The following is a 24,021-nucleotide window of genomic DNA, read 5'->3' as shown; positions in this document are numbered from 1 at the left end:
CCCATCACAGTGGCTTATCTTGAAAAATAATAATGCATGCCTGTGGCTTGAAAATCCAACTTTTTTAAAGTTTTCTTTTAATATAGTGTTTATATATTGAAGAAGTAAATACAAATGCGTTATTGTTGTTAGTCTGCTAAGAAAATGTGTGGAAAGTTCAAATTTAACATTTTTTGACATAAATATCATACGAGATGAAGTACCAATTCAGCTGGAGGAGGATGGAGGAAAGGACTGGACTACAGTCTATTGATAGGTCTTCCTTTGGCGTTATTCTGAAACAATTAAGGTAAACCGTGGGAAAGCTAGAGCATGGTGGCTGAATGATGATTTAAGGTCCAGTTCTCCTGAATGTGGATCCAGTGCCTTAGCAACTGTATTGTTTTGCATGGTCACACTTTACAGGCAATGTAAATACTGAAAAGCTTCAGCATTCCACTGCATGCTGTTCGTAAGAGCTTGTAGCTTACCCAAGCATTTAAGTCTCCTAGTGCCAACAGGCAATAATCTTATTTACTGTGTCTGTTATCTACCCATGTATTGTTGAAACATATTTGATATCTCAGTGTTCAACAGCTACCATGATAATGACGATTCTTAAATCAGTGTTGTATTTAAGGACAGATTAGAATGACAGGAGACCTGTTTAGCATTTGGCAGGCATACGGTACAACATTACTTGCAGACTAATTCAATTATATGTCCTGTCCTAATAACTTTACTTTTGTTCTGAAGTCTTCCATAACTCCAATCTTGCATTACAATAAAGACATTAGACATGGGACCAATAGAGCAGCCAATAGTAATAGAGAAGTGAACTCACCAATGTGCCTCTTTCTTTGTAGCTGTTGTGGATCAGTTTCCGTGTATGGTAACATTGTAGAAACATGGAAAATGATTTCTCTGTCTTTAAATACTTCATAAATAGCTTCTTCTCCTGTGTGACCAAACTGCGTATCCAGGCCTCCACGATACCTAGGAAGAGAAAAGGAAAATTAATCATCACCAATGTTTGATTGGGGATTTCAAAATTTTCAGAGATGTCAGTAACTCAATCGCAGAAGGAGAAAAGCTTACCCCTTGTGATCTTTCAGAGGAATCCTTTGTCCAATGAGTTGCAAGAACTCATCAAGAGCAGGGCTTGAATTCATGTTCCCAAACAGCTCCTCTTCTGTTGTCTGTCCAAATCTCTGGTAGAGGACTCCAAATTTGAAAGTAGACACCAAGACATGTTCATCATATTCAGCAATCAGCTTTGATGCTCTTGGGTACAGCACTGGTGTAAACTTATCCACCGTGAGTTGGTCATTAAGAAGCTGTAATGCATTTATCAAGAGTTAGCGTAGTGGACTCAGAATTTAAACAAAAAATTTGTGGATAGTTTGTAAAATGGTCACTCTAATTCACTAACGGATCTTTAAAAAGGAAGTGGGCCTTACCTTTGCCATTTTGGCTGGTGATGGTACAGGCCCCAGGCACGAGGAAGGAACCAGCTCGTGCATTGTGCCAGTGCGCAGGCGCAACAGGATACGGGTGTGCTCCTGGTTGGCGACATTCTCTGTCTTCACTGACAGACACACTGGGCCGAGTTCATCATCTGAGGCCACTAGATTCACGTGCTCCTACAAACAGTAAGATGACAACTATTTAGTGTATGTTTGTATAGGTTCCAATACAAAAGTAAATGACAAGTTGTGCTCTCTGTTTCATTATTGTATGACAATATGAATTTTGTTTGCACATATATTATTTAACAACTGGTTAATTAATCAGAAGAAATTAATAATAAAAAGAATTTTTCTTGCAATAAATATGGTTTCAAGCATGATTTGTATTATTCTTAATTCCATTAGCATGGTGGTGTGACCATAGTGACAGGTCCTCCACGATCAGGGATCATTTCAGTCGATACTATACATTGTTTAAGCGCACTCTAAGAAGTGAATGTGTGCAGAATTTCACTGTACAGCTGGCAAGGAGAGCAAACAGAGGACATGTAGATACCAGAGCATAAAATCTCTGTGAATTTCAGTCCATGTAATCAGTTGGACAGTAACTATGCATCATAGACAGATATTGAACAATATACACACATCAGCATTTGAGAGAGTATGTGTAGTTGGACTCAAACAAGCTGGTTAGAGCAATCGGTGAATCGCTCAACATCTGAGTAGGAGTATTGCCACTATTTGATCATATTGGGCTGAATGGCTGAATCACTGCTGAACACAGCATCACGATGGAAGCAGTATGAAATGGGACCATCACGGGAAATCAATATTAGGGAAGGCGAATGAAGAAGACCTGAATAAGTTGGAACTGTTCTGTGAGAATGAAATGGCATATAAGACGCTGCTGGATAAATTTATAGAATCTGTATTCAAAGACATCTGTGCAACCATTATGCTTCCATCATGCACAAAACATATCGCCCAATAACCTACATTAGAGTGCACCACACTGTTACATTCAAATTCCAGATACGTTTAGGATATAATTAAGTACCAAGAAATCGATAGCATCTTCTAGTTGGCGCACATTCTGAAATGACGTACAGTCAAGGAAGCACCCAGCAAGGACACGGCATAATAGCCGCTCCTTCCCAACCGCAACCACTAGCCGCGCCAGACATGTATCAATTCAGTATCACTCTGAAGAAAGTTGCAAGTGTACCCAGAACCATTTGTCGTGAAAATTCCAAACGGATTCCTCGATCACAAGAACAAAAGCTACTTCTCTTGCTGCCTTGCTTCCAGTGAGCTGTGTTTATTGTTTTAATTTATTTGCAGTTGATTTCGACGCAACTACGGCTTCATCTTCACGCTCTTAAAAAATGTGATCATGTGATATGCATTTGAAAGCTCACTGCATTACTTACGCGTTACTCGCCGTAAACTGACAATTTATTTACAGTATTAATTAAAATAGAGCTGTATTACTAAATAAAGCTCTCTTTTAGTTAATATTGGTTTCAGTTCACTTTCCGGAAATAATTCGGAATATTTTTTTACTGTTTCTGCCATTCCTATACTTTGCTGGCAGTGGTTCTCATTTTCAGAGTTAAAACGTCGGTACAATCTATACCTACATGATTACTATGAAATCCACTATTAAGTGCCTGGCAGAGGGTTCTTAGAGCCACATTCAAGCTATTTCTGTACCGTTCCACTCTCGAACAGCACGCAGGAAAAACGAACACTTACATCTTTCCGTGTGAGCTCTGTTTATGTTAGTCTATTACTATGATCGTTTCTCCCTGTGTTCGTGGCCACCAACAAAATATTTTCGTTCGCACATTGAGGAGAAAACTGGTGATTGAAATTTCGTGAGAAGATCCTGCTGCAACGAAATGCGACTTTTTTTTAAATTAAGAATGGCACCCCAAAGACGGCCGGAGTGGCCAAGCGGTTATGCCGGCACGGTAGCTCAGCGTGTTCGGTCAGAAGGTTACGTGTTCTCTGTAATAAAAAAACTGAGTTACTCGATTAACAACGAACTTCAATGGATGTTTTACGACGTCCGCCCTGAGCAGATGCAATGATCAAAAGCGGGAAAAAAAAGAAGCGGTTCTAGGCGCTACAGTCTGGAACTGCGCGACTGCTACGGTCGCAGGTTCGAATCCTGCCTCGGACATGGATGTGTGTGATGTCCTTAGGTCAGTTAGGTTTAAGTAGTTCTAAGTTCTAGGGGACTGATGACCACTAGTGCTCAGAGCCATAGTGCTCAGAGCCATTTGAACCATTTTTGGCATCCCAATTCGCATATCACATCCTTGGTATTCTCCCTCCATCTTCCCCTTCCTCCCCTATTTCGTGATCAAACGAATATTTTCCTTCAGATCCTAATAACGCACCAAGCCATTTCCGTGTTCAGTGGTTCCGTGTGAGTGATAGAACACGAGTCACATGCATAATAGTATATTTTAAACTGAAATATTCGTTCCACTTATAGCGGAATACTTTGGGTTTCGGTTTTTTTTTTTTTTTTTTTTTTTAAATTGCCGAACTTTACGTTATTAGTGCGCACTCGAATACTTACGAGCTGCGCTATCAGATGGTAGTAAAAGTAACTGAGGCAGAAAAATTACTCTGTAAATTAGCAGCAGTTACAGCTCCCCCTCCCCCCATCTTAGATCCACGAAACGCTCTTGCACACACTAATTAGGGAATTTTATATGGTGATCAGCGGACGAGGAGTCTAGCCTTTGGCCCACGTAACTGCTCCGGCACCGCGCTTGGAGCGGAGCAAATACCGCGCAGGAAAGGTTGGTAGGACGCGAAGCCTTTGATACTTGCATGAATACCGAGGAATGAGGCGCGGCCGATTGAGCCGTGTGCCTGTGGAATGCAACGCGCAGCGGCGACCCCCCACCACCTGCCCACAGCTAACGACTGGTTGCCTAGGATACGCGGCAGGTGCTGTAAACACAGGGACGGCACGTTGTCGGTTCGGGGAATTGCGCGCGGCGCGGAAACTCGCTTCCGGCGGAGACGCGCCACAATCGCGAGGTAACGAGCGATTCAGCACGGGCACGCACCCGCCCACGCCCGCAGCTTCCGGCACCGTTTCGGTCATTAGCGACCATTCGCCGGCGCACAAAGCGCCCGCCATCAAGCCGGTGAACCGTGCGCAGCTGCTCTAGGTACACGTAGAAATGTGCATGGAGCTTGCAGCAGTGCTAGCACAGATGTGGGGAGACCGCTGATAACTCACAGTTCATCTGCGTACTTCCTGTTCATCACTTGTCTGCGGGTTCGAGTCATTAGTACTACAAGGCTTCGTTGCTAATAGGCTGGCGTATTGCGTATGAGAATTCATTGCGCCGGGTGTTGATCAAGATTAAAACATTCAGTCTACAAGTGATTTTTTTTATCCGCGTTTATGGAACTGTGACATTTACGACTTTATTTTAAATTTATAATAATTTTCATTGCTTCAGTCACTTCTTACTAATATTTATTAGCACGACACTTCAATGTTACATATACGTAACATTAATCTAACCAAGAAAGAAGTGCTCGGATTGAAAAAGGTGTAACACAGGGATGTAGTCCTCCGTCCCCACTGTTCAATTTACACATCGAAGAAGCAATGACGGAAAAAAAATTGTTCAAATGGCTCTGAGCACTATGACACTTAACTTCTGAGGTCATCAGTCCCCTAGAACTTAGAACTACTTAAAGCTAACTAACCTAAAGACACCACACACATCCATGCCCGAGGCAGAATTCGAATCTGCGACCGTAGCGGTCGCGTGGTTCCAGACTGTAGCGCCTAGAACCGATCGGCCACTCCGGCCGGCGACGAAAACAAAAGAAAGGTTCAAGAGTGGAAGTAAAATTCAAGGTGATGGGATATCAATGATAAGATTAGCTGATGACATTGCCATCCTCAGTGAAACTGAAGAAGAATTACAGAATCTGTTGACTGGAATACACAGTTAAACGAGTACAGAATACAGAGTGAGAATAAATCCAAGAAATACGAAAGAAATGAGAACAGCGAGAATCGTAACATCAGGATTGGTGATCACGAAAATAACCAATGACGGACGGAGCAAGGAAGACATCATAAGCAGACTATCAATGGCAAAAAGGTCATTCCTAGCCCAGAAAAGTCTACTAGTATCAAATATATGGCTTCATTTCTTAGAACGTCCGTTTGGAGCACAGCATTTCATGGTAGTGAAACATGGACTGCGGGAAAACTAGAAGAGAATCAAAGAATGCGAGATGTAGTGATACAAAAAATGTTGAAAATTAGGTGAACTGATAGGGTAAGGAATTACGAGGTACTGCAGAGAATCGGAGAGGAGAGGAATACATGGAAAACACCGAGAAGGAGAAGTGACAAGATAAAAGATTATTGTTAAGACATCAGTGAACAACTTCCGTGGTACTAGAGGGAGCCGTAGAGGATAAAAGTAGAGGAAGACAGAGCTTGGGATACTTCCAGAAAATAATTCCTCTGAGATGAAGCGGTTGGCACAGGAGCGGAATTCGTGGCGGGCCGCATCAAACCAGTTAGAAGACTAATGACTGAAAAAAAAAATTCCGAAGTATGATGAGTATTACTTCCTGAGTGTGTTAGTGTGGTTATGTACCGTAATGTAACCCTTTACAGAAAGATACATTTATTTTAGTGTGTACCTTAACTGATTTGTACGTAAAAATTATTTCATTAGCGTATTTCTGTACATTTTTGCGGGGAAATTTGTTTCGCAAACAGAGCATAGTAACGAACACATCATCTTCCGTTAACACTTGCACACTCATATGGTTACATCATTCTATAGACCCTGAACTGCTAACACAAACTTATTTCAATTGGTAAGATAGTACCAAGAATGAAGATCGATTCTTTTTATATAAGCACATGTATGTCATGGGAAAATTGTATAGTACCATCATTTGCTATTGTTTGGTTATACAGTGTTGCCAAGTCTTTGCAACAAATGTCGATGGTGATAGATCACGCCATGGGAAACGTCACCAGGGATAACTCCGAAGATGTCCAGCGCAGCTCTGGACAAAACGTCAGGAACCGTAAAGTTTCTTCGACCTAGGCAATACAGCGCGGAAGACTCATCAGCAAAAAACGGGGTTTGTGGATGTCTTGTCGCGAAAGGAAGGAGTGGTTTAACGTCTCGCCGACATCGAGGTCATTATAAACGGAGCAAAAGCTTGGATTGGTTCATGGATGGGAAAGGAAATCGGCCTCGCCCATTTGCCTAGAGAGTTTTAGGGGAACCACGAAAATCTACATCACGATGGTCGGACGCAGATTTGAATCGTAGTTCTTTCCACAGGCGAGTCCAGTGTGCTAACCACTGCACCAACTCACTCGGTGTCTTCCCACGGTGATAGTACACTGTACAGTATGGACGTTTGTTCTCGGCCGTGGAGGTCAGTTGCGTTCGTGTTGCAGCGGTCAGGCCGTCGCATGTTGTTCCACGAGTATGAGCACGCTTCTCCGTCGGCTGGTCACGCTCATTCGCGTGTGGGTTGGAAGCTCTCGACCTTTTTTCTCTCACTCTAACAACAATTATTATTATAAAGGACTGTATTCAGTACGTAATTAAACATTTTAATCCTGCACGCTACGTGTAAGGTAACACTGTGCATTACTTTTATTATTTCCCAAGTAACCTCTTTACACCTGACACCTGTTCCACCTCTCCTACACCTACGGTTTATCGCCTGTGCTGTTTTTCATATTAAAACGTAACTGAGAGCCCTTAGTGCAGCAGCGATGGCAAATTTCAACAGAGTATGAAGTCTGACTGTAACCCCGACGCCACAATATCCCAACAAAAAATGGTTGAGCATTATTACTGTATGAGGTCGATACTTCAAGCTTTTGGAAAGTGCATCCACCGACAAAGATTTCGAGCAAGTATTCATTAAGAAAACCAGAATTCTCAGTGAGGTATTGCATCTGTTTACGGATATGATGATAATGATGAGGCATTCTGGTCGCATTATGCGCTGAAATAACTGTCAATGTGAGCAGTAGATGGCTAAAGCTGATGTCCTGCAGTAGAGTGGCCGGCCAGGGTGGCCGAGCGGTTCTAGGCACTACAGTCTGGAACCGCGTGACCGCTACGGTCGCAGGTTCGAATCCTGCCTCGGGCATGGATGTGTGTGATGTCCTTAGGTTACTTAGGTTTAAGTAGTTCTAAGTTCTACAGGACTGATGACCTTAAAAGTTAAGTCCCATAGTACTCGATCCATTTTTTTTGCAGCAGAGTGAAGAAGTTCATCGAAATTTGGTTCTGAACTAACTTTTCCTAAACCATTACAGTGTGGAATTTGTGGGTCATCCTTGATGCAAGTACCCTGTTTATTATCCCCAACCTAGGATCAGCTGTAACTCGCAGTAATCAGTGATTTTTTTTAAATTTCAAAACACGTGAATTTTAGATTTTTGCATATAGTACGCAGGAATAAAGAGACACAACTAATATGAACATGAAGAGCTGCTTCAAAATGGTTCATCTGAGCACTACGGGACTTAACATCTGAGCTCATCAGTCCCTTAGACTTAAACCTAACTAACCTAAGGACATCACACACATCCATGCGCGAGGCAGGATTCGAACCTGCGGCCGCAGCGGCCGCGCCGTTCCAGACTGAAGCGCCTAGAACCGCTCGGCCACTACGACCGGCGGAGGTGCTTCAAACCAGTCTTCCGACAGAAGGCCATAACAACAGCATGCCATCTACAGACTGAGTGCCTGTTGTTAATAAAAGTTCCTTTGGCCCTAAATCACGTAAATTTCATAAAAGACAGACGCATGATAAAAACATAACAGATTATCAAAGCAGTGACATGCAGTGAACTAAATAAAAGACACTGTACTGAACATATGAATGAAACTAATCAAAACAACATTATAAGATAGACGAAAAAGTCAAAATTTAATGGTTTTAGATAAAAAAGAAACACAGTTACGGCTGAAACTAGTTTGGGGACAAAATTCTTTTAATGTATTCCTGAGTTTAGGGTCACGCACTTCGCCCGTTCAGTCGACAGATTAAGAACATCTGATGACGACTAAGAAACTGTCTGTGATAGCTGAGGTTGAGAAATCAAGAATAGAATTTCATTATACTACGACCAGTGTGTTCACCTTTGGCAGTACGCTCCGTCTGCGTAAATAAAGGAAGTGTTTGCATGAGTGCGGATCCACAAATCCCATACTGTTTTTCTACAGGCACGGATGAATCGGAACAAGAGCAGAAGTGTGTGAGGAGCGTCAATAAGTAATGCAACATTTTTTTCTCAGCCACTGTCGGTTAAAAAGATACGGAATTTGTTGTGTGACATCGTGGAATATTCTCGCTTCAGCGCCCATAGTTTCATGAAGTTCCGATAGATGATGGCGCCATACGTAGAGTTCAAAATGGCGTCTGTGACAGAGGTGCGTTCATGTAGAGAGTTGTCATGTTTTCGTTTAGTGGAGAACCAGAGCATTGCAGGTACTCATAGGCACTTGCTGTGCAGACCAGGCAGTGGACGAAAGCACGGTTGGGCAAGGCGTCTGTAATCATCGCAGCAAGGTCGCGCAAACGCGTCCGATGTTCCGCGTGCCGGTGGCCACACGCAGCTTTGACTCCTGCAATGCTGGAACGTGCGGACACTCTCATTCGAGATGACCGACGTAAGGCCGTCACACTGAATGGAGATTATGTTGAAAAATAGGGTTTTGTAGCCGCAAGAGTGGGGAATAATATTGTGTATTGGAATCCTGAATAAAACCAACCTGCTTTCAGAAAAAAAGGGGATTGCATCACTTCCTGAACGCCTCTCGTACACTGATTTTCACAAAGAAAACGTATTTGACCACTGCCTAGGAAGCGCGGTTCGGGGACCTGTGTCAGTCGCCTCAGTACAGAGATTTGTCAGCTGGCAAACCGGAGGGGAGCGGCGATCGCTTCCCAGAGATCGGCAAGACTGCTTCCTCCTTCCGCCCTGGAGAGTGTGGCGCTAGGAGCGCGCAGCACTTGTCACCTCCGCCGATAATTCGCGCTATTTCCGAGCGCTCTCCGCGGCAGCATAAATATTCATGGCGGTGGCGCGTCTGCTCTCGAGCCCGGCCGGGTCCTTAGTCACGAACCCGGCCCGCCCACGCGCTGGAGCGCCAGCCTTTGTGATTCACGGCCCGGCCGTTTGCCTGCGGGTCCTCCAGAGCCGAGGGCCGGCCCAAGTTACGGCTGAGCTGGGCGGTTTCGCCTCGATACGCACCGCTGCCCATCTCACTGTCGCTGTGCTTCATTATCCATTACCGCACCTTCGCTAATTTACTATTCGATAGGCTACGGATCCAAAAGGTCTCGGATTCGGTCCCTAGTCGGTACTAAGATTTGTATCTTTCACTTTTTTCACCTTTTCCAAGGTTCTCCGTGGTTCGGAGGCAGTTTTTAACTGTAGGACTTCCAATAACTGGCTGGGTACGTTGTAACATTTCTGGCTTTACAGCCATCTAATGCAGCTACAAGAAGCTCTTCTTAGAGAGGTTGAGTGGGTAGCAGTGGGAAGATGGCGTAAGGTGGTGTGAAGTACATCTACACCTACATTTATACTCCGCAAGCCACCCAACGGTGTGTGGCGGAGGGCACTTTACGTGTCACTGTCATTACCTCCCTTTCCTGTTCCAGTCGCGTATGGTTCGCGGGAAGAACGACTGCCGGAAAGCCTCCGTGCGCGCTCTAATCTCTCTAATTTTACATTCGTGATCTCCTCTAGAGGTATAAGTAGGGGGAAGCAATATATTCGATACCTCATCCAGAAACGCACCCTCTCGAAACCTGGACAGCAAGCTACACCGCGATGCAGAGCGCCTCTCTTGCAGAGTCTGCCACTTGAGTTTGCTAAACATCTCCGTAATGCTATCACGCTTACCAAATAACCCTGTGACGAAACGCGCCGCTCTTCTTTGGATCTTCTCTATCTCCTCTGTCAACCCGACCTGGTACGGATCCCACACTGATGAGCAATACTCAAGTATAGGTCGAACGAGTGTTTTGTAAGCCACCTCCTTTGTTGATGGACTACATTTTCTAAGGACTCTCCCAATGAATCTCAACCTGGTACCCGCCTTACCAACGGTAAGGTAACGGTGACATAGGGTTTATTCGGCACGTGTATCGTCAGAAAGACCGCCTAAATTGTGGTCCGTTTCTGCGATTGGCTGCTGTGTTCGGAAGTAGCGAGCCAAAATGATAAACGTCCGTTATTAATACTAGAAAAACTAAACAGTTAATTTACTTGTCTATCATATAAAATCATATCTCAAAGTAGGCTATATTCCATTATCTCAAACGTATTAATTACCAGCAGAATGATGAACAATTGCTAAAGGAAAAGGCATACGAAGCACTTAGGTGCGACAAGAAGATCTCCGAATTTGGATGGCGGGCGAGGTGGTTCCACAGTAAGATCAAAACACAAGCGGCTGTCTCGGAGGACAGAGATGATGTCTGACGCGGTCGGTGTCCGTTAAACCCTAACTGGCGATCTCTGGTTTGTATATGTAAGGGCTCGATCGGCAGTCTCTGAGGACAGACATGTTGTCTGGCGCGGTTGGGAGTGGTTAAGAACTTAATTAACAATCTTTGGTTTTTGGACATGTAACTGAGTACTAGTTTGATAGTAATTACGTGAACACGCAATTAATTATTTTATTTATTCTCTGTGAAAGTGTGAAGATAGGAAATTGTTTGTAATTGATAAAATGGACTGTAATCGCGCAGTTTATCGTATTGTGTTAACAAATAAGCGAGTGGCACCCCGTTTAAACGAACTAAATCAAAATATAATTAGTTATACAGTAACAGTTTCTCGTTAACCTTTTGTTACAGCGTCAAGTTAACGGATTCAGGACATCCGTGCTATTTTCTGCACAGGAGACAACTTAGAAGACAGCAGATTGTTGAATGTTATTCAGAACTTACGAGTCCCAGTCAGGGCGGTGGAAGCAACTAGCTACTATGCGTGTACTGCAATCTTAGTACAAATGAGGTCAATGACACATCTTTTATAACACAGAGGAGGTAAGACTGGAGGAAATTTTCGAGGGAAACAAATCCCCCTCACTCTCTCTCTCTCTCTCTCTCTCTCTCTCTCTCTCTCTCTCTCTCTGTCTCTTTCTTTCAGTTACCGTAAAGGAACACAACAGGATACCCCCCTCTAATAGTACTATGGCTACTAATGCACTGTGGTGTTGAAACCAACCTTCCAGGTTGGAACAGCCGTACCTTTCACTTATTCGCGTTAGTTCTTTCTCTCCGCTGAAACGCAAGGTACGTGGAAGAGAAAGGGACTGGAGCTGCACATTTGTTTCACCTATCAGCAGTTGCGATGTCTGTTACCGACCACATGAAACGTGTAGATCCGTCCAGATAGCTGTGAGCGTGATTAGAGGTGGTGCGCCGGCTCCGGATCGAATCCGCCCGGTTAGTTAACGACTAGGGCTGGTGTTACGGCAAGCCTGGATGTGTATTTTAGGCGGTTTCCCACATACGACTAGGTGAATAACGGGCTAATATCCACGTCCCGTCTCAGTAACACGATTCACAAACATTCTCACTATCACATAGAATAGCACTAGACTACACGCAATACCGATCCCGTGAAGATACGGGATAAGGCAGGGAAAAAGAAGAACAAGGAGATGATGATGAAAATTGCTAACTTTCATATATCAGCCATGAATCTTTCAGATTGCGACGGAGTGCATTGTTCTGAAACTTCCTGACGCATTAACTGTTCGCCGGAATGGGACACGAACCCAAAATCTTTGCCTTCCAAGGGTACTAATCTTAACAACTGAGCTATTCACGCGCGATTAACGACCCTACCTTACAGATTTACTTCTGCCAGTACTTCTCTCCTACTTTCCAATTTTCTCAGAAGCGCTCCTGTATACCTTGCTGCGCCTGCTAGAAGAAAGCCAATTTCTTGTCTCTCTCTCTCTCTCTCTCTCTCTCTCTCTCTCCCTCCCTCCCTCCCTCCCCACACACACACACGCAGAGGGAGAGGGAGAGAGAGAGAGGTTCGAGTCCTCCCTCGGGCATGAGTGTATGTGTTTGTCCTTAGGATAATTTAGGTTAAGTAGTGTGTAAGCTTAGGGACTGATGACCTTAGCAGTTAAGTCCCATAAGATTTCACACACATTTGAACATTTTTTTGGAGAGAGAGAAGTGGGGGGATGGATGGGGAGAGAGACAGATGAGATGACAACGACGCCCAATTCTCAGCCGAATGTGGTTCCAGATAGTTATCTAGATGTCAGAACGTGATTTTTTTCCTGGGGATACATAAATGCAAGGTGTACGCAAACAAATCACGTACACTGGACGAACCTGATGGAAGCATTTCGAAGGGAATCCCTGCTGCACCAAATAAAGTGTCGGAGAGTGTTTTTGACCACTTCAAAGTACGTATTGAAATCAGGTCTCTTAGTCAAAATTCTAAGACGTTTCATAGGCTTCATATCTGTGGACCACACTACGTCATCTAAAAAATGGTTTCAAATTGCTCTGAGCACTATGGGACTTAACATCTGCGGTCATCAGTCCCCTACAACTTAGAACTACTTAAACGTAACTAACCTAAGGACATCATACACATCCATGCCCGAGGCAGGATTCGAACCTGCGACCGTAGCGGTCGCGCGGTGCCAGACTGAAGCGCCTAAAACCGCTCGGCCACACCGGCCGGCTACGTCATCTCAACAGACGTGTTAAAATACTGTATGCAAAGCGAAGTATTATTAATTAAAAGTCGCATCCTGTACAGACAGCTCCTCCTCCCCCAAGATCCCAAAGGTTGCCTTATTTTTGTGTCACCGCCCAGAGGGATGCTCACTCATGAAACGTAAAGACGAGTTACACACTATTTTTGTTGTCAACGACGCTAGTGCTTTATGAATGATATACTGGTGATAGCGACGATAATGACGATAACAAACATCATGGTCCTGATGATGACTGTTGATGTCAGCAAAGATAATGATAATGTTGATACTGATAGCAAATACGATGATGATGCTGATAGCAAATACGTTAAGATGATGATAGTGGTGGTGATGACAGCATGGTGATGATGCTGACGATGACGGTGATGGTGAAGTGATGACTATGTTAGTGCGATACTGGTCTGTGTGTGAGGTGCCGGTGAAGGTCCAGGTGGCTCCAGCCCACGCTAGTGCAGCTCGCTGTGTGATTGTAGTAATGGCGCCACTAAGTGACCTGCAGGCTGCGCGGAGCGCGCCCTGCCGGCAAAGCGTCGCGTCTGCTGACGTGGGAGACTCCCACGCCGCGCCGCAGCGCTGTGGGAACGCGGCGACCGCATTACCTGACCCACGGCTCGCCATCTCCGCGGTCGGACGTCTCCTCGCAACCAACTAAGCGCCCTCTTCTTGACCCAAACTGGGGGCTCCTTACCACAACATTCAGATTGCTGCCTTCCGTTTCGTCAGTCAAATGTATTTTCATCATCCATCGCTCACCTGGCTTCATCGCGAAGGTTAAACTCTTAACTTCCCTTCCTTTCATCCTCCCTTGCCCAACAGGAACAAAAAAATACACTACTGGCCATTAAAATTGCTACACCACGAAGATGACGTGCTACAGACGCGAAATTTAACCGACAGGAAGAAGATCCTGTGATATACAAATGATTTGCTTTTCAGAGCATTCACACAAGGTTGGCGCCGGGGGCGAACCTACAACGTGCTGATATGAGGAAAGTTTCCAACCGATTTCTCATACACAAACAGCAGTTGACCGGCGTTGCCTGGTGAAACGTTGTTGTGATGCCACGTGTAAGGAGGAGAAATGCGCACCATCACGTTTCCGACTCTGATAAAGGTCGGATTGTAGCCTATCGTGACTGCGGTTCATCGTATCGCGACATTGCTGCTCGCGTTGGTCGATATCCAATGACTGTTCGCAGAATATGGAATCGGTGGGTTCAGGAGGGTAATACGGAAAGCCGTGCTGGATCCCAAAGGCCTCGTATCACTAGCAGTCGAGATGACAGGCATCTTATCCGCATGGCTGTATCGGATCGTGCAGCCACGTCTCGATCCCTGAGTCAACAGATGGGGACGTCTGCAAGACAACAATCATCTGCACGAACAGTTCGACGACGTTTGCAGCAGCATGGACTATCAGCTTGGAGACCATGGCTACAGTTACCCTTGACGCTCCATCACAGACAGGAGCGCCTGCAATGGTGTACTCAACGACGAGCATGGGTGCACGAATGGCAAAACGTTATTTTTTCGGATGAATCCAGCTTCTGTTTACAGCATCATGATGGTCGCATCCGTGTTTGGCGACATCGTGATGAACGCACATTGGAAGCGTGTATTCGTCATCGCCATACTGGCGTATCACCCGGCGTGATGGTATGGGGTGCCATTGGTTACACATCTCGGTCACCACTTGTTCGCACTGACGGCACTTTGAACAGTGGACGTTACATTTCAGATGTATTACGACTCGTGGCTCTACCCTTCATTCGATCCCTGCGAAACCCTACATTTCAGCACGATAATGCACGACCGCATGTTGCAGGTCCTGTACGGGTCTTTCTGGATACAGAAAACGTTCGATTGCTGCCCTGGCCAGCACATTCTCCAGATCTCTCACCAATTGAAAACGTTTGGTCAGTGGTAGCCGAGCAAATGGCTCGTCACAATACGCCAGTCTCTATTGTTGATGCACTGTGGTATCGTGTTGAAGATGCATGGGCAGCTGTACCTGTACACGCCATCCAAGCTCTGTTTGACTCAATACCCTGGAGTATCAAGGCCGTTATTACGGCCAGAGGTGGTTGTTCTGGGTACTGATTTCTCAGGATCTATGTACCCAAATTACGTGAAAATGTGATCAGTTCCAGTATAATATATTTGTCCAATTAATACCCGTTTATCATATGCATTTCTTCTTGGTGTAGCAATTTTAATAGCCAGTAGTGTAAGTAGGACTTCTTCACGTGCCGTCTGCGAGATCGGCTTTGATTCTGTACCGTGTTTGCGAACCTACGATTCCTCTCGCTACCTTCCATATAAATGAACCTCCCAATACTTTTGTCGAAACATTAGTGCGTAAAAACATAGAGGGGCTGCATAAGATGCATTAAGAAAAAAGTGAGAATATGGACCCTTGTCCGGAAACATCGACCAACTACGGTACACAGTGTCAGCTGGAGCACACGCGCGGGTGGCAGCGACCACCTCTGTCCTCTGTGAGTGATTTGTCCGATTCCTTTCGTTTCGTAATATAACTCTTCCATTCTTGCGAGGTATCTTTTACCAAATTTTTGTAAAATTTGTAGTTGCTCCACGAGAAGAAATCTAGGTAAATACGCCTTGACGTCTGAGTATTCTAATAAACTGCTCACTAACTATTTCCCTTTAGATAGGAGTCAATGCCACGAATTTGTGCGGAAATACGCTGACGGAAAAAAAAATCGCAAAGCTAAGAAGGAGGTGTGCGAAGGAACTGAAATTTCATAGAGTCGTTTCTACATCTGAAAGATGATGCAGTCTGGAACCACCCGACCGCTACGGTCGCAGGTTGGAATCCTGCCTCGGGCATGGATGTGTGTGATGTCCTTAGGTTAGTTAGGTTTAAGTAGTTCCAAGTTGTAGGGGACTGATGACCTCAGATGTTAAGTCCCATAGTGTTTGGAGCCATTTGAACCATACACACTGGAAAGGTCGTGAGCGTTAGTTATCATTCAGACTGGACCTGGTGAATTAATGTTAGTCAAGAACGCCTTTACGGCGACAAAGACGCCATTATCAACACCTCACTGAGTTTGAACGAGAAGCTGGGTGTTCCTTCTGCTGTACTGCAGAATCACTTGGCAGGAATGTAGCCACTGTACATGACTGTTGGCGGCGGTGGTTACGAAAATGTAAGATAGCAAGAAGACTGGGCTCTGGACGGACAAGTGACACTATCGAGAGGGAATACCGTCGGATTCGGCGTATGGCACTGGCGCAGTCTACTGCATCTGCAGCAACAATCTGAGCAGCAGTTGCCACGACGGTGATACAACTGGTCTTTTGTGTTTCCTGATGGAAACTAGTTCTGACTCGGTGGCAGTGAAGGCCGTGTGTTGCTTAGGAGGATACCAGGTGAACGTCTACAAACCGGCCTGGTGCTTCACATACTGGATCTGCACTTGGAGCTATGGTCTGCGGTACAGTTTCGTATGACAGCAGGAACACTCTCGAGATTGAAACTTCCTGGCAGATTAAAACTGTGTGCCGGGCCGAGACTTGAAGTCAGAACCTTTGCCTTTCGCGTGAAAGTGCTCTATCATCTGAGCTACCCAAGCACGACTCACGACCCGTCCTCACAGCTTCAATTCTGCCAGCACCTCGTCTCCTACCTTCCAAACTTCACAGAAGCTCTCCTGCGAAGCTAGTTCTGTAAGGTTCACAGGAGAGCTTCTGTGAAGTTCGGAAGGTAGGAGACGAGATACTGGCAGAACCGAAGCTATGAGGACGGGTCGTGAGTCGTGCTTGGGTAGCTCAGATGGCAGAGCACTAAGGTAAAGGTCCCGAGTTCGTGTCTCGGTCCGGAACACAGTTTAAATCTGCCAGGAAGTTTCATATCAGCGCACACTCTACCGCAGAGTGAAAATCTCATTCTGGAAAGTCTCGAGGTTATCCGAAGCACCCCGAATGCAAATTTGTACGTTTATCTGGTGGCTCGACCTGCTGTTTTGCCATTCACTGGTTGGCTCTGAGCACTATGCGACTTAACTTCTGAGGTCATCAGTCGCCTAGAACTTAGAACTAATTAAACCTAACTAACCTAAGGACATCACACACATCCATGCCCGAGGCAGGATTCGAACCTGCGACCGTAGCAGCCACGCGATTCCGGACTGAAGCGCCTAGAACCCCTCAGCCACAACGGCCGGCCAGCGCGAGATCTAGAGGTCACTGGCTTCCGTAGAAGAACAAGACCGAGGTGTTCCGGATTCTTGACCTGAACGCCCCAGGGGAGATGCTTCGGTTTGGTATACTTAAGAGACGCTTGCGCAGTGAAGTTTACTGTGACTCGAAAGCAGGCGCCGTACTGTGCTGTCCCGCTCTGCGTCTCAGCTAGCGCTGTTGTACAGAAAGAAACCTGTAAACCACACAAACACGCGTTTGCGCTGCGCTGCTCCTACGCCGCGTCGCCTGTGTCCCAGTGCGCGCCTGGCTTTGGTGACGGGGGAGGCCAGCAAGGAGTCGGAAGCAGCGAGGAATGCGCAGACAGCGTCAACATTCGGCCGGCTGCGTGCGGACATTACGCAAGCGAGCGCTCGCAGAAGGTGTTTGTGTCGGACAATGGGCGGAGCCCGGGAGGCCGGGCGCGGTCACCGCTCAGTGCAGCTCGGCTCGACATTCCAGAGGGCGTGTGCGCCGCAGAGGTCGCGGGGTCAGATGCAGACACTGCGGGCGCGGGCGGAACCACGCAAGCGGCGGAAGCCGGCCTAATTGCCGACTCCTTCACGCCTGCGTGCGCAGCCGGCATCCCGGCACTCTTCTGCTTTTGTTCGCCACTGTCTTATTGTGGCTCATTCTAAGGACACTACATCACTGCTCTTCGAGAGAGCCGTTGTGCATCACGGATAGCTCTCACTTATTTTGCACCCTAGCTGTGTCCATTGGTAAAATAAAAACGTTCGCAAAATCGTGCTATGTTTAACTTCTCGTAGGAGTTGTTTACTGTGGTGAACGAGGGCGCGCTGAAAAGCAGTGCCTTCGTATTTTATTTATATGAAAGATCTTAAAGCTTTTAAAATAAAACAACTTTATTAACATTCTAGATCTTTATTCTTAATGTGCACATACATTGTCAGAGAAAAACATTAGCTCACCTGGAAAGACAACGTCGACTTTGATCCTATGATGTCACACGCCACGTGATGGACATTAGATGCACCGATAACGGTTTCAACGTCGTCCGCCTACACACAGCGCAGTGGCATAGCTAACACAGTGCCATCCGTGTCTACCCTTTAATAGGGAATGCTTGGTGCAAACGTGCGAAGGAAGCAGGCAACCGTGCCACGGAGACTAATTTATCTACAGAAACTTTTGTTTAACATAGCAACAGTTTCCAAAGGCTCATATCGTTTAAGTGAACGAAACGCCAGCTGGAAGTACTAATAGCTTCAACAACGGATCCCAACAGTCATTAACTTCCTCGTTGTCAGAACGTTACCAGCGAAGCGCGTGAAAGGTGTGGTGCAGCCTCTGGCATAATCTCTTTGAATTCTGAACAAACGGGGGCGTGTCCTTTGCAGTTGCCTACTCGAGGCTTGGAAAGCAGCAAGAGGCCCCGCATACGTTGCGCTCGTTCTGACTTCCAAAGGAGCAGTAACGGTAGACGCTATCATAAATCACGAGTGAGAGCCAAGGCCGGACAAGGGCGGCCCTGTGTGTTACACGAGCAGTCTGCGACCGAAATACCGCCAGCCGCCGTGCGAAACACAAGCCGCCTGCAAGCCGATCCTCGCCGCTGCAGTGCACACTTGTTGCACACGGCGCCCCACTGGCTGGGTGCGCGCCCTGCGTCGTCTTACAGTGTCCGTCGGTGTTGTCATGGCAACGGCAGCCGTGGTAATCGCCTTCTGACAGCACTGGAAACCTGCCTCCTCCCTTTCTTCCTCTTCACTCCCTTCTTCTTCCTCATTCCTCTCCCCTTCCTCCGTCACCTCCCATTATTTCCTTCTCGCCCCTAACCCCTCCATCTCCTTCCTTTCTCACACATTCCTTAAATTTGTTTTCATTCTTCAGTCTTCTCTTCTCGTCCAATTTCACCTGTCTTTTCCTTCCTCTCCTTACACTTACTCTGCCTTCCACTTTCTTTCTCCTCAGTTCTGCTACATCTCTCTCCTCTTCTTCTATACTCTGAAGTTCCTTCTTTTTCTTCAGCATTCTTATCCCATAATTCCTCGTGCCCCTTGCGTTTTGCTCATCTTTCTTCACCTCCTGTACTCATCTACCATTTTCACCCCACTATTCCTTCATTCTATTCCTTCCGAAGCTCGTCACATTGCCACATTTTCACTTGTCCTCTACTACCCTTTCCTCCTCTAACACTTTCTTCCTTTACAAGGTTGGATGGTGTACTGATTAAGATACTAGACCCTCATACCGATAGCACAGAGATCTGTTCCCTGTATGGCCATCCTCATTTAGGTATTCAGAAATTTTCCTGCATCACTACAGGACAATTACGAATCGGAGTCCTTCACCAACCTTCACTTCGTTATAATAATCTAGGTGAACATCAAATATTAAGCTCTTAATTTCCTTACAACCTTATCTGTGTGAATTTTACAGTCGGCATGTTCTCGACACAGTTCTCCTACCTCCAACACGAAGATTAAAGCTGTCACCGTCTCACTCTATTCGTCCCTTAATATTTGAAACGCTATGACAAAATTTATAACTGTCTATAAAAGAGTTAGCTGTAATGATCTCTAGTGCAAGGCAAAAAATCCATAATGACAAAGAACAAGTAATGTCTCATCAGTTATAGATCTGGGTATGGATTAGGTTTTCTTTCTGAACATAAAAACGATACTTACGCTACCACAATCCCCCATAGAATAGGTCCCAATGACGCCTTTCAACCAAAGAACAGACAGAAGGAGAAACCACGTAGATACTGACAGTAGCGTATGGCCCAAAAGTTTCGTGGCCACTGTCTACGTTCGTTACGCCCTTCGAAGCGGTTTGCAGTTCACAACCTGTCACAGGTTTCCGGCAGGGCGTATGTACACACCTAAGTGAATGGGCCGAACCAGAGTTAAAGAATACAATCCCAGAAGTCTCTAAAGGCAAGGCTAGTAGTACGAACCTTATTTCTATTCTAAGCTCCGCCTGATAACGAGTGGAAAGTAGCGTACCGACCGAATAGAAAGGCTACGTCTTGCATGCTTCGAAAAGCGCTGCCCGCGTGCAAAACAGTTACCTCACATCTCACACCCTTCTTCGCCCTCGAAGCTGAGCGCGATCGAACGCGTCAGTCAGTGCAAGAGAATACTCCCACACGCATACCTGAGAAATTGCGCCACCGGCACGCTCGGGGCGATTTCTTCTCATTCCTTCTTGTCCTCATTCGCGTCTAGCCCCTTTCCCTCCTCTTTTTTCCCTCCTTTTTCTTCCTTTCCTCTCACACGCTTGCTCCGCATGCGGGTGTCGCATTTAAAAGGGTTGGCGGCGAAGCGGGCCGAGACATTCATTTCCGTTTTGCACAAAGCGACGCCGAGCCTGAATTGAACTCGTCGGGCGTGTAATTTTCTCCGTTCTCAAAGAAATTTCGCGCCATCTAAATGCGTTCCCGTCAAGAAGCGACGGAGTGCTGGTGCACCGAGATGGGTATACGCCATGAGCAGCCTACAACAAAGGGAACTGCCGTGCATGCATGTGCTCATACACACACACACACACACACACACACACACACACAGAGGCCAACGAAACGTGACTCCACTCTCGCAACGATAATTACTTGTACCGAGAAACTCGCGAAGAAGCTGTGAACTTGCATTTGTCCCTGTGCCAGAATTTCGCGACGAGACGAGAAAAAATATCAGGTGAAAAGAAAAAAAAAAGAATGTAAAAACAGCGTGGCCGTGTCTAACGAGGGAGCTGATACGGCGGTATGTAATAATAAGCTCGTCAAGCACCTGATGAGGTCACGTGTTCAACGTCACAACAAGGAGTAGAGGTCATTAGGACGGATAATTTATGACAGTATCTCGGAATCTCTGCGAACTTTCTGCTGGCAACGCTCATTAATGGCAGCAGTGATTTAGGTTCGAGAGAACTCGTGCACTGATTCATCCTGCGTATTCGTATACCTGAGGGCTTCTCACCAGCATTCAGATTTTCCTTCACATACTACTCATGTCAGCTGTAATTTTCCCTGTACTAATTAGACAGACTGATAGCTTATTCACCGTCTGTTTACCTCGGTCCAGTATACATCCGCGTAGAGGCACCAACTTCCCGGCGATACGCTATTCGAAAAGCCGCTAGAGCAGAAGTGTCCCAATTCCAAATGCATATTTACTCTGTAATTTCTTGTTCAGACCTACGGGAGCAACCACAGCACTAGATTTGTCTCACTGACAACTGTTATCGTGGTCCCAACACAGAATAGTTTGACTTGGAGAAAAAAGTTAGATCTTGCGATTGTGAAGGACAGGTTGGGCCCTATTTTATAAACGTCTTGTGACCATTTGCGCAGAGTAAAACAGACCAACGTACTGAATGACAAGGGTAGAACGTACAAAAACGTATAAATTATCAAACTGACAAATGAATAATTCAGCCTCAGTGCCGTGTTCCCTAATAGTGCGACTATGAAGATTTACACATCAATTAAGTGCACAAAGACGCAGTTTATTCTGACACCGAAAAAAAAGAAATATTTTCTAGGCACAAGAGAGATAGATACTTAGTAACACTAACATAAATTACACCTTTTTATGACTACACACTGACTAATAGGAAATGCCAAATTTTAAACTCAAACTCTTTTGAGACTTGAAAACATCTCTTAAACCATACAGCTTCAGTTGATTAAAGCACCTATGCATGGGTTCAGGCGAGATACCCGTTTCGTTCGCTATTCGAATGCAGTTGAGCAGCCTCTGCAATTCTGTTAAAAGTTTAGGGGCGTGAATGAGAATTTGGATTGAAGAGAGAGGCGTGCTAGGGTAGCCCGAGAAGATGTGCAAAGTCACTGTGCCAGGGTGGCGTAATGGTTAGCGCATCTGCCTACTAATCAGAAGACCCTGGTTTGAATCCCGGCCTTTGTACAAATTCTCATTTGTCGCTTCAGCCTTCATACACACATCATAGATGTTTGGGACTTGAGAAGTTCCCTGGAACCATATGGTTTCATTAATTCTACAAGAAATACACTATGCTGGCAAATAAGATGGGACCATGGCAAGATTGGTAGTTGAAAGGCTAAATAGGAAGCAGAAAGAAGAGATCGAATATTTAAAGCTGAGTGGAGCAAATAAGAGTAAGGTACATTGGATAGATACATATTTAACCAGAAAATATACATGTAGAGGACAGTGAGAGCCAGTCAGTGGAGAAGAGTAAAAGAAAATGGTCATATTGACACAATGAAAGACACATGGGTTAGGGAAACTGGAACACGGATAATAACTGGAATAAATGTTACTATATTTATGATCACAAACTCCTACATTGTTTAGTGGCTAAACTGGCTGTGATTATTAATAGAGTACTGAGCCTCAATAAAATATGGATCAAAATCATCGAACAAGAAATATTAATTTTCCATTGATAATGACTACACTCACATCACAGTTCTACACGAAATGTTCGAAACGATAAAGTTTCATGGACAACGACCACACAACCCAGAAGATTCACCAGCAACTATGACAACCGTACGTGAAAGCCTTCATTGTTTAATGACAGTAGTCGGATTAAAAATATGTGACAGCTGACGTCTGTAACTGGCAGCGTTGCCCTATCCGCTGCCGGTTGGTTGGTTGATACGGGGGAGGGAACGACGGGAAGGAAGTCGGTCGCACGCTTTCAAAGGTACCATCCCGGCATTTGCCTCAAGCGATTTAGGAAAATCGCGGAAAACCTAAATCAGGATGACCGGACTCTGGTTCGAACAGTCGTCCTCCCGAATGCGAGTCCAATGTGCTTACCACTATGTCACCTCGCTCGGTCACGCTACCGGCTACTGCTCGGTTGTAGCCGCCACACAAACACAGAGGGTCATTTTATAAATGCCGTTAATATTTAACGCGGAGCAACGTTGGAAGCGGGCGCCGTGAGATGTAACGGAAATGTGAGATGCTCTGTCCAAAGCTGACTGTAAGTGACCACTGATTGAACTGTGACAGACACCGTGTGTTGTAGTCTTGAATTTAAACTCATGTCCTAACCCAACCACAACCTCGTAATGTGCATCGTATCCGAGAAAATGAAGATCAACAATCTGCTGCTGAACCAAAAAGTGCGATCGCTTTGTTCACGGCGTTTAAGGCTAACTACTAAGAGCAAACTGAAGACGGCAAAATTTCGGTTTCAACGATAAAAGCGAAGTGTTATTTCTCGCTATTACTGGTTACCTGAAACTATCCTGACACTCTCTACACGAGCAGCGTTGCCAACCGAAGAGCAGTCGTAGTCGGTACTTGGCTGCATATTACAGGCCATATAAGCAGATCCCAGACGAAAAAAAGGAATGATAGAAAGAAAAATAAGAGCAAATGAAAAAGTCAATACGAATATGAAAATGACGCGGCAAAGTATGAGAAACATAAATTATAATACGCTAGCCATTGCGCTGCGCCATTACACTGCGAAAGGCTATAGTATTTATGGCCCTGGTGATCAAGTCGTAACGGCTGAACTTACTAACTGTTGTGGCACTTTTACAACGGCTAACGACTCGGACGTGACGTAGAGCACTTTGATTGGAGGAA

At 45.5% G+C, this 24,021-nt stretch overlaps 1 protein-coding gene across 1 annotated transcript in view; it reads right to left on the bottom strand.

Moving 5' to 3' along the window:
- LOC126455987 (rap1 GTPase-activating protein 1-like) overlaps positions 1 to 24,021 on the bottom strand; it is an 891,623-nt gene that overhangs the window by 14,411 nt on the left and 853,191 nt on the right. Inside the window, exons 5-7 of the mRNA XM_050091744.1 lie at positions 1,440 to 1,622; positions 1,078 to 1,316; positions 824 to 975 (exon numbers count right to left, since the gene is read on the bottom strand). Coding sequence (XP_049947701.1) covers positions 824 to 975; positions 1,078 to 1,316; positions 1,440 to 1,622 — 574 coding nt within the window. The remainder of the gene's footprint in view (positions 1 to 823; positions 976 to 1,077; positions 1,317 to 1,439; positions 1,623 to 24,021) is intronic.

This window comes from Schistocerca serialis, chromosome 2 (assembly GCF_023864345.2).
Source record: "Schistocerca serialis cubense isolate TAMUIC-IGC-003099 chromosome 2, iqSchSeri2.2, whole genome shotgun sequence".
Lineage (NCBI taxonomy): Eukaryota > Metazoa > Arthropoda > Insecta > Orthoptera > Acrididae > Schistocerca > Schistocerca serialis.
This window is presented reverse-complemented; position numbering and strand designations above follow the sequence as displayed.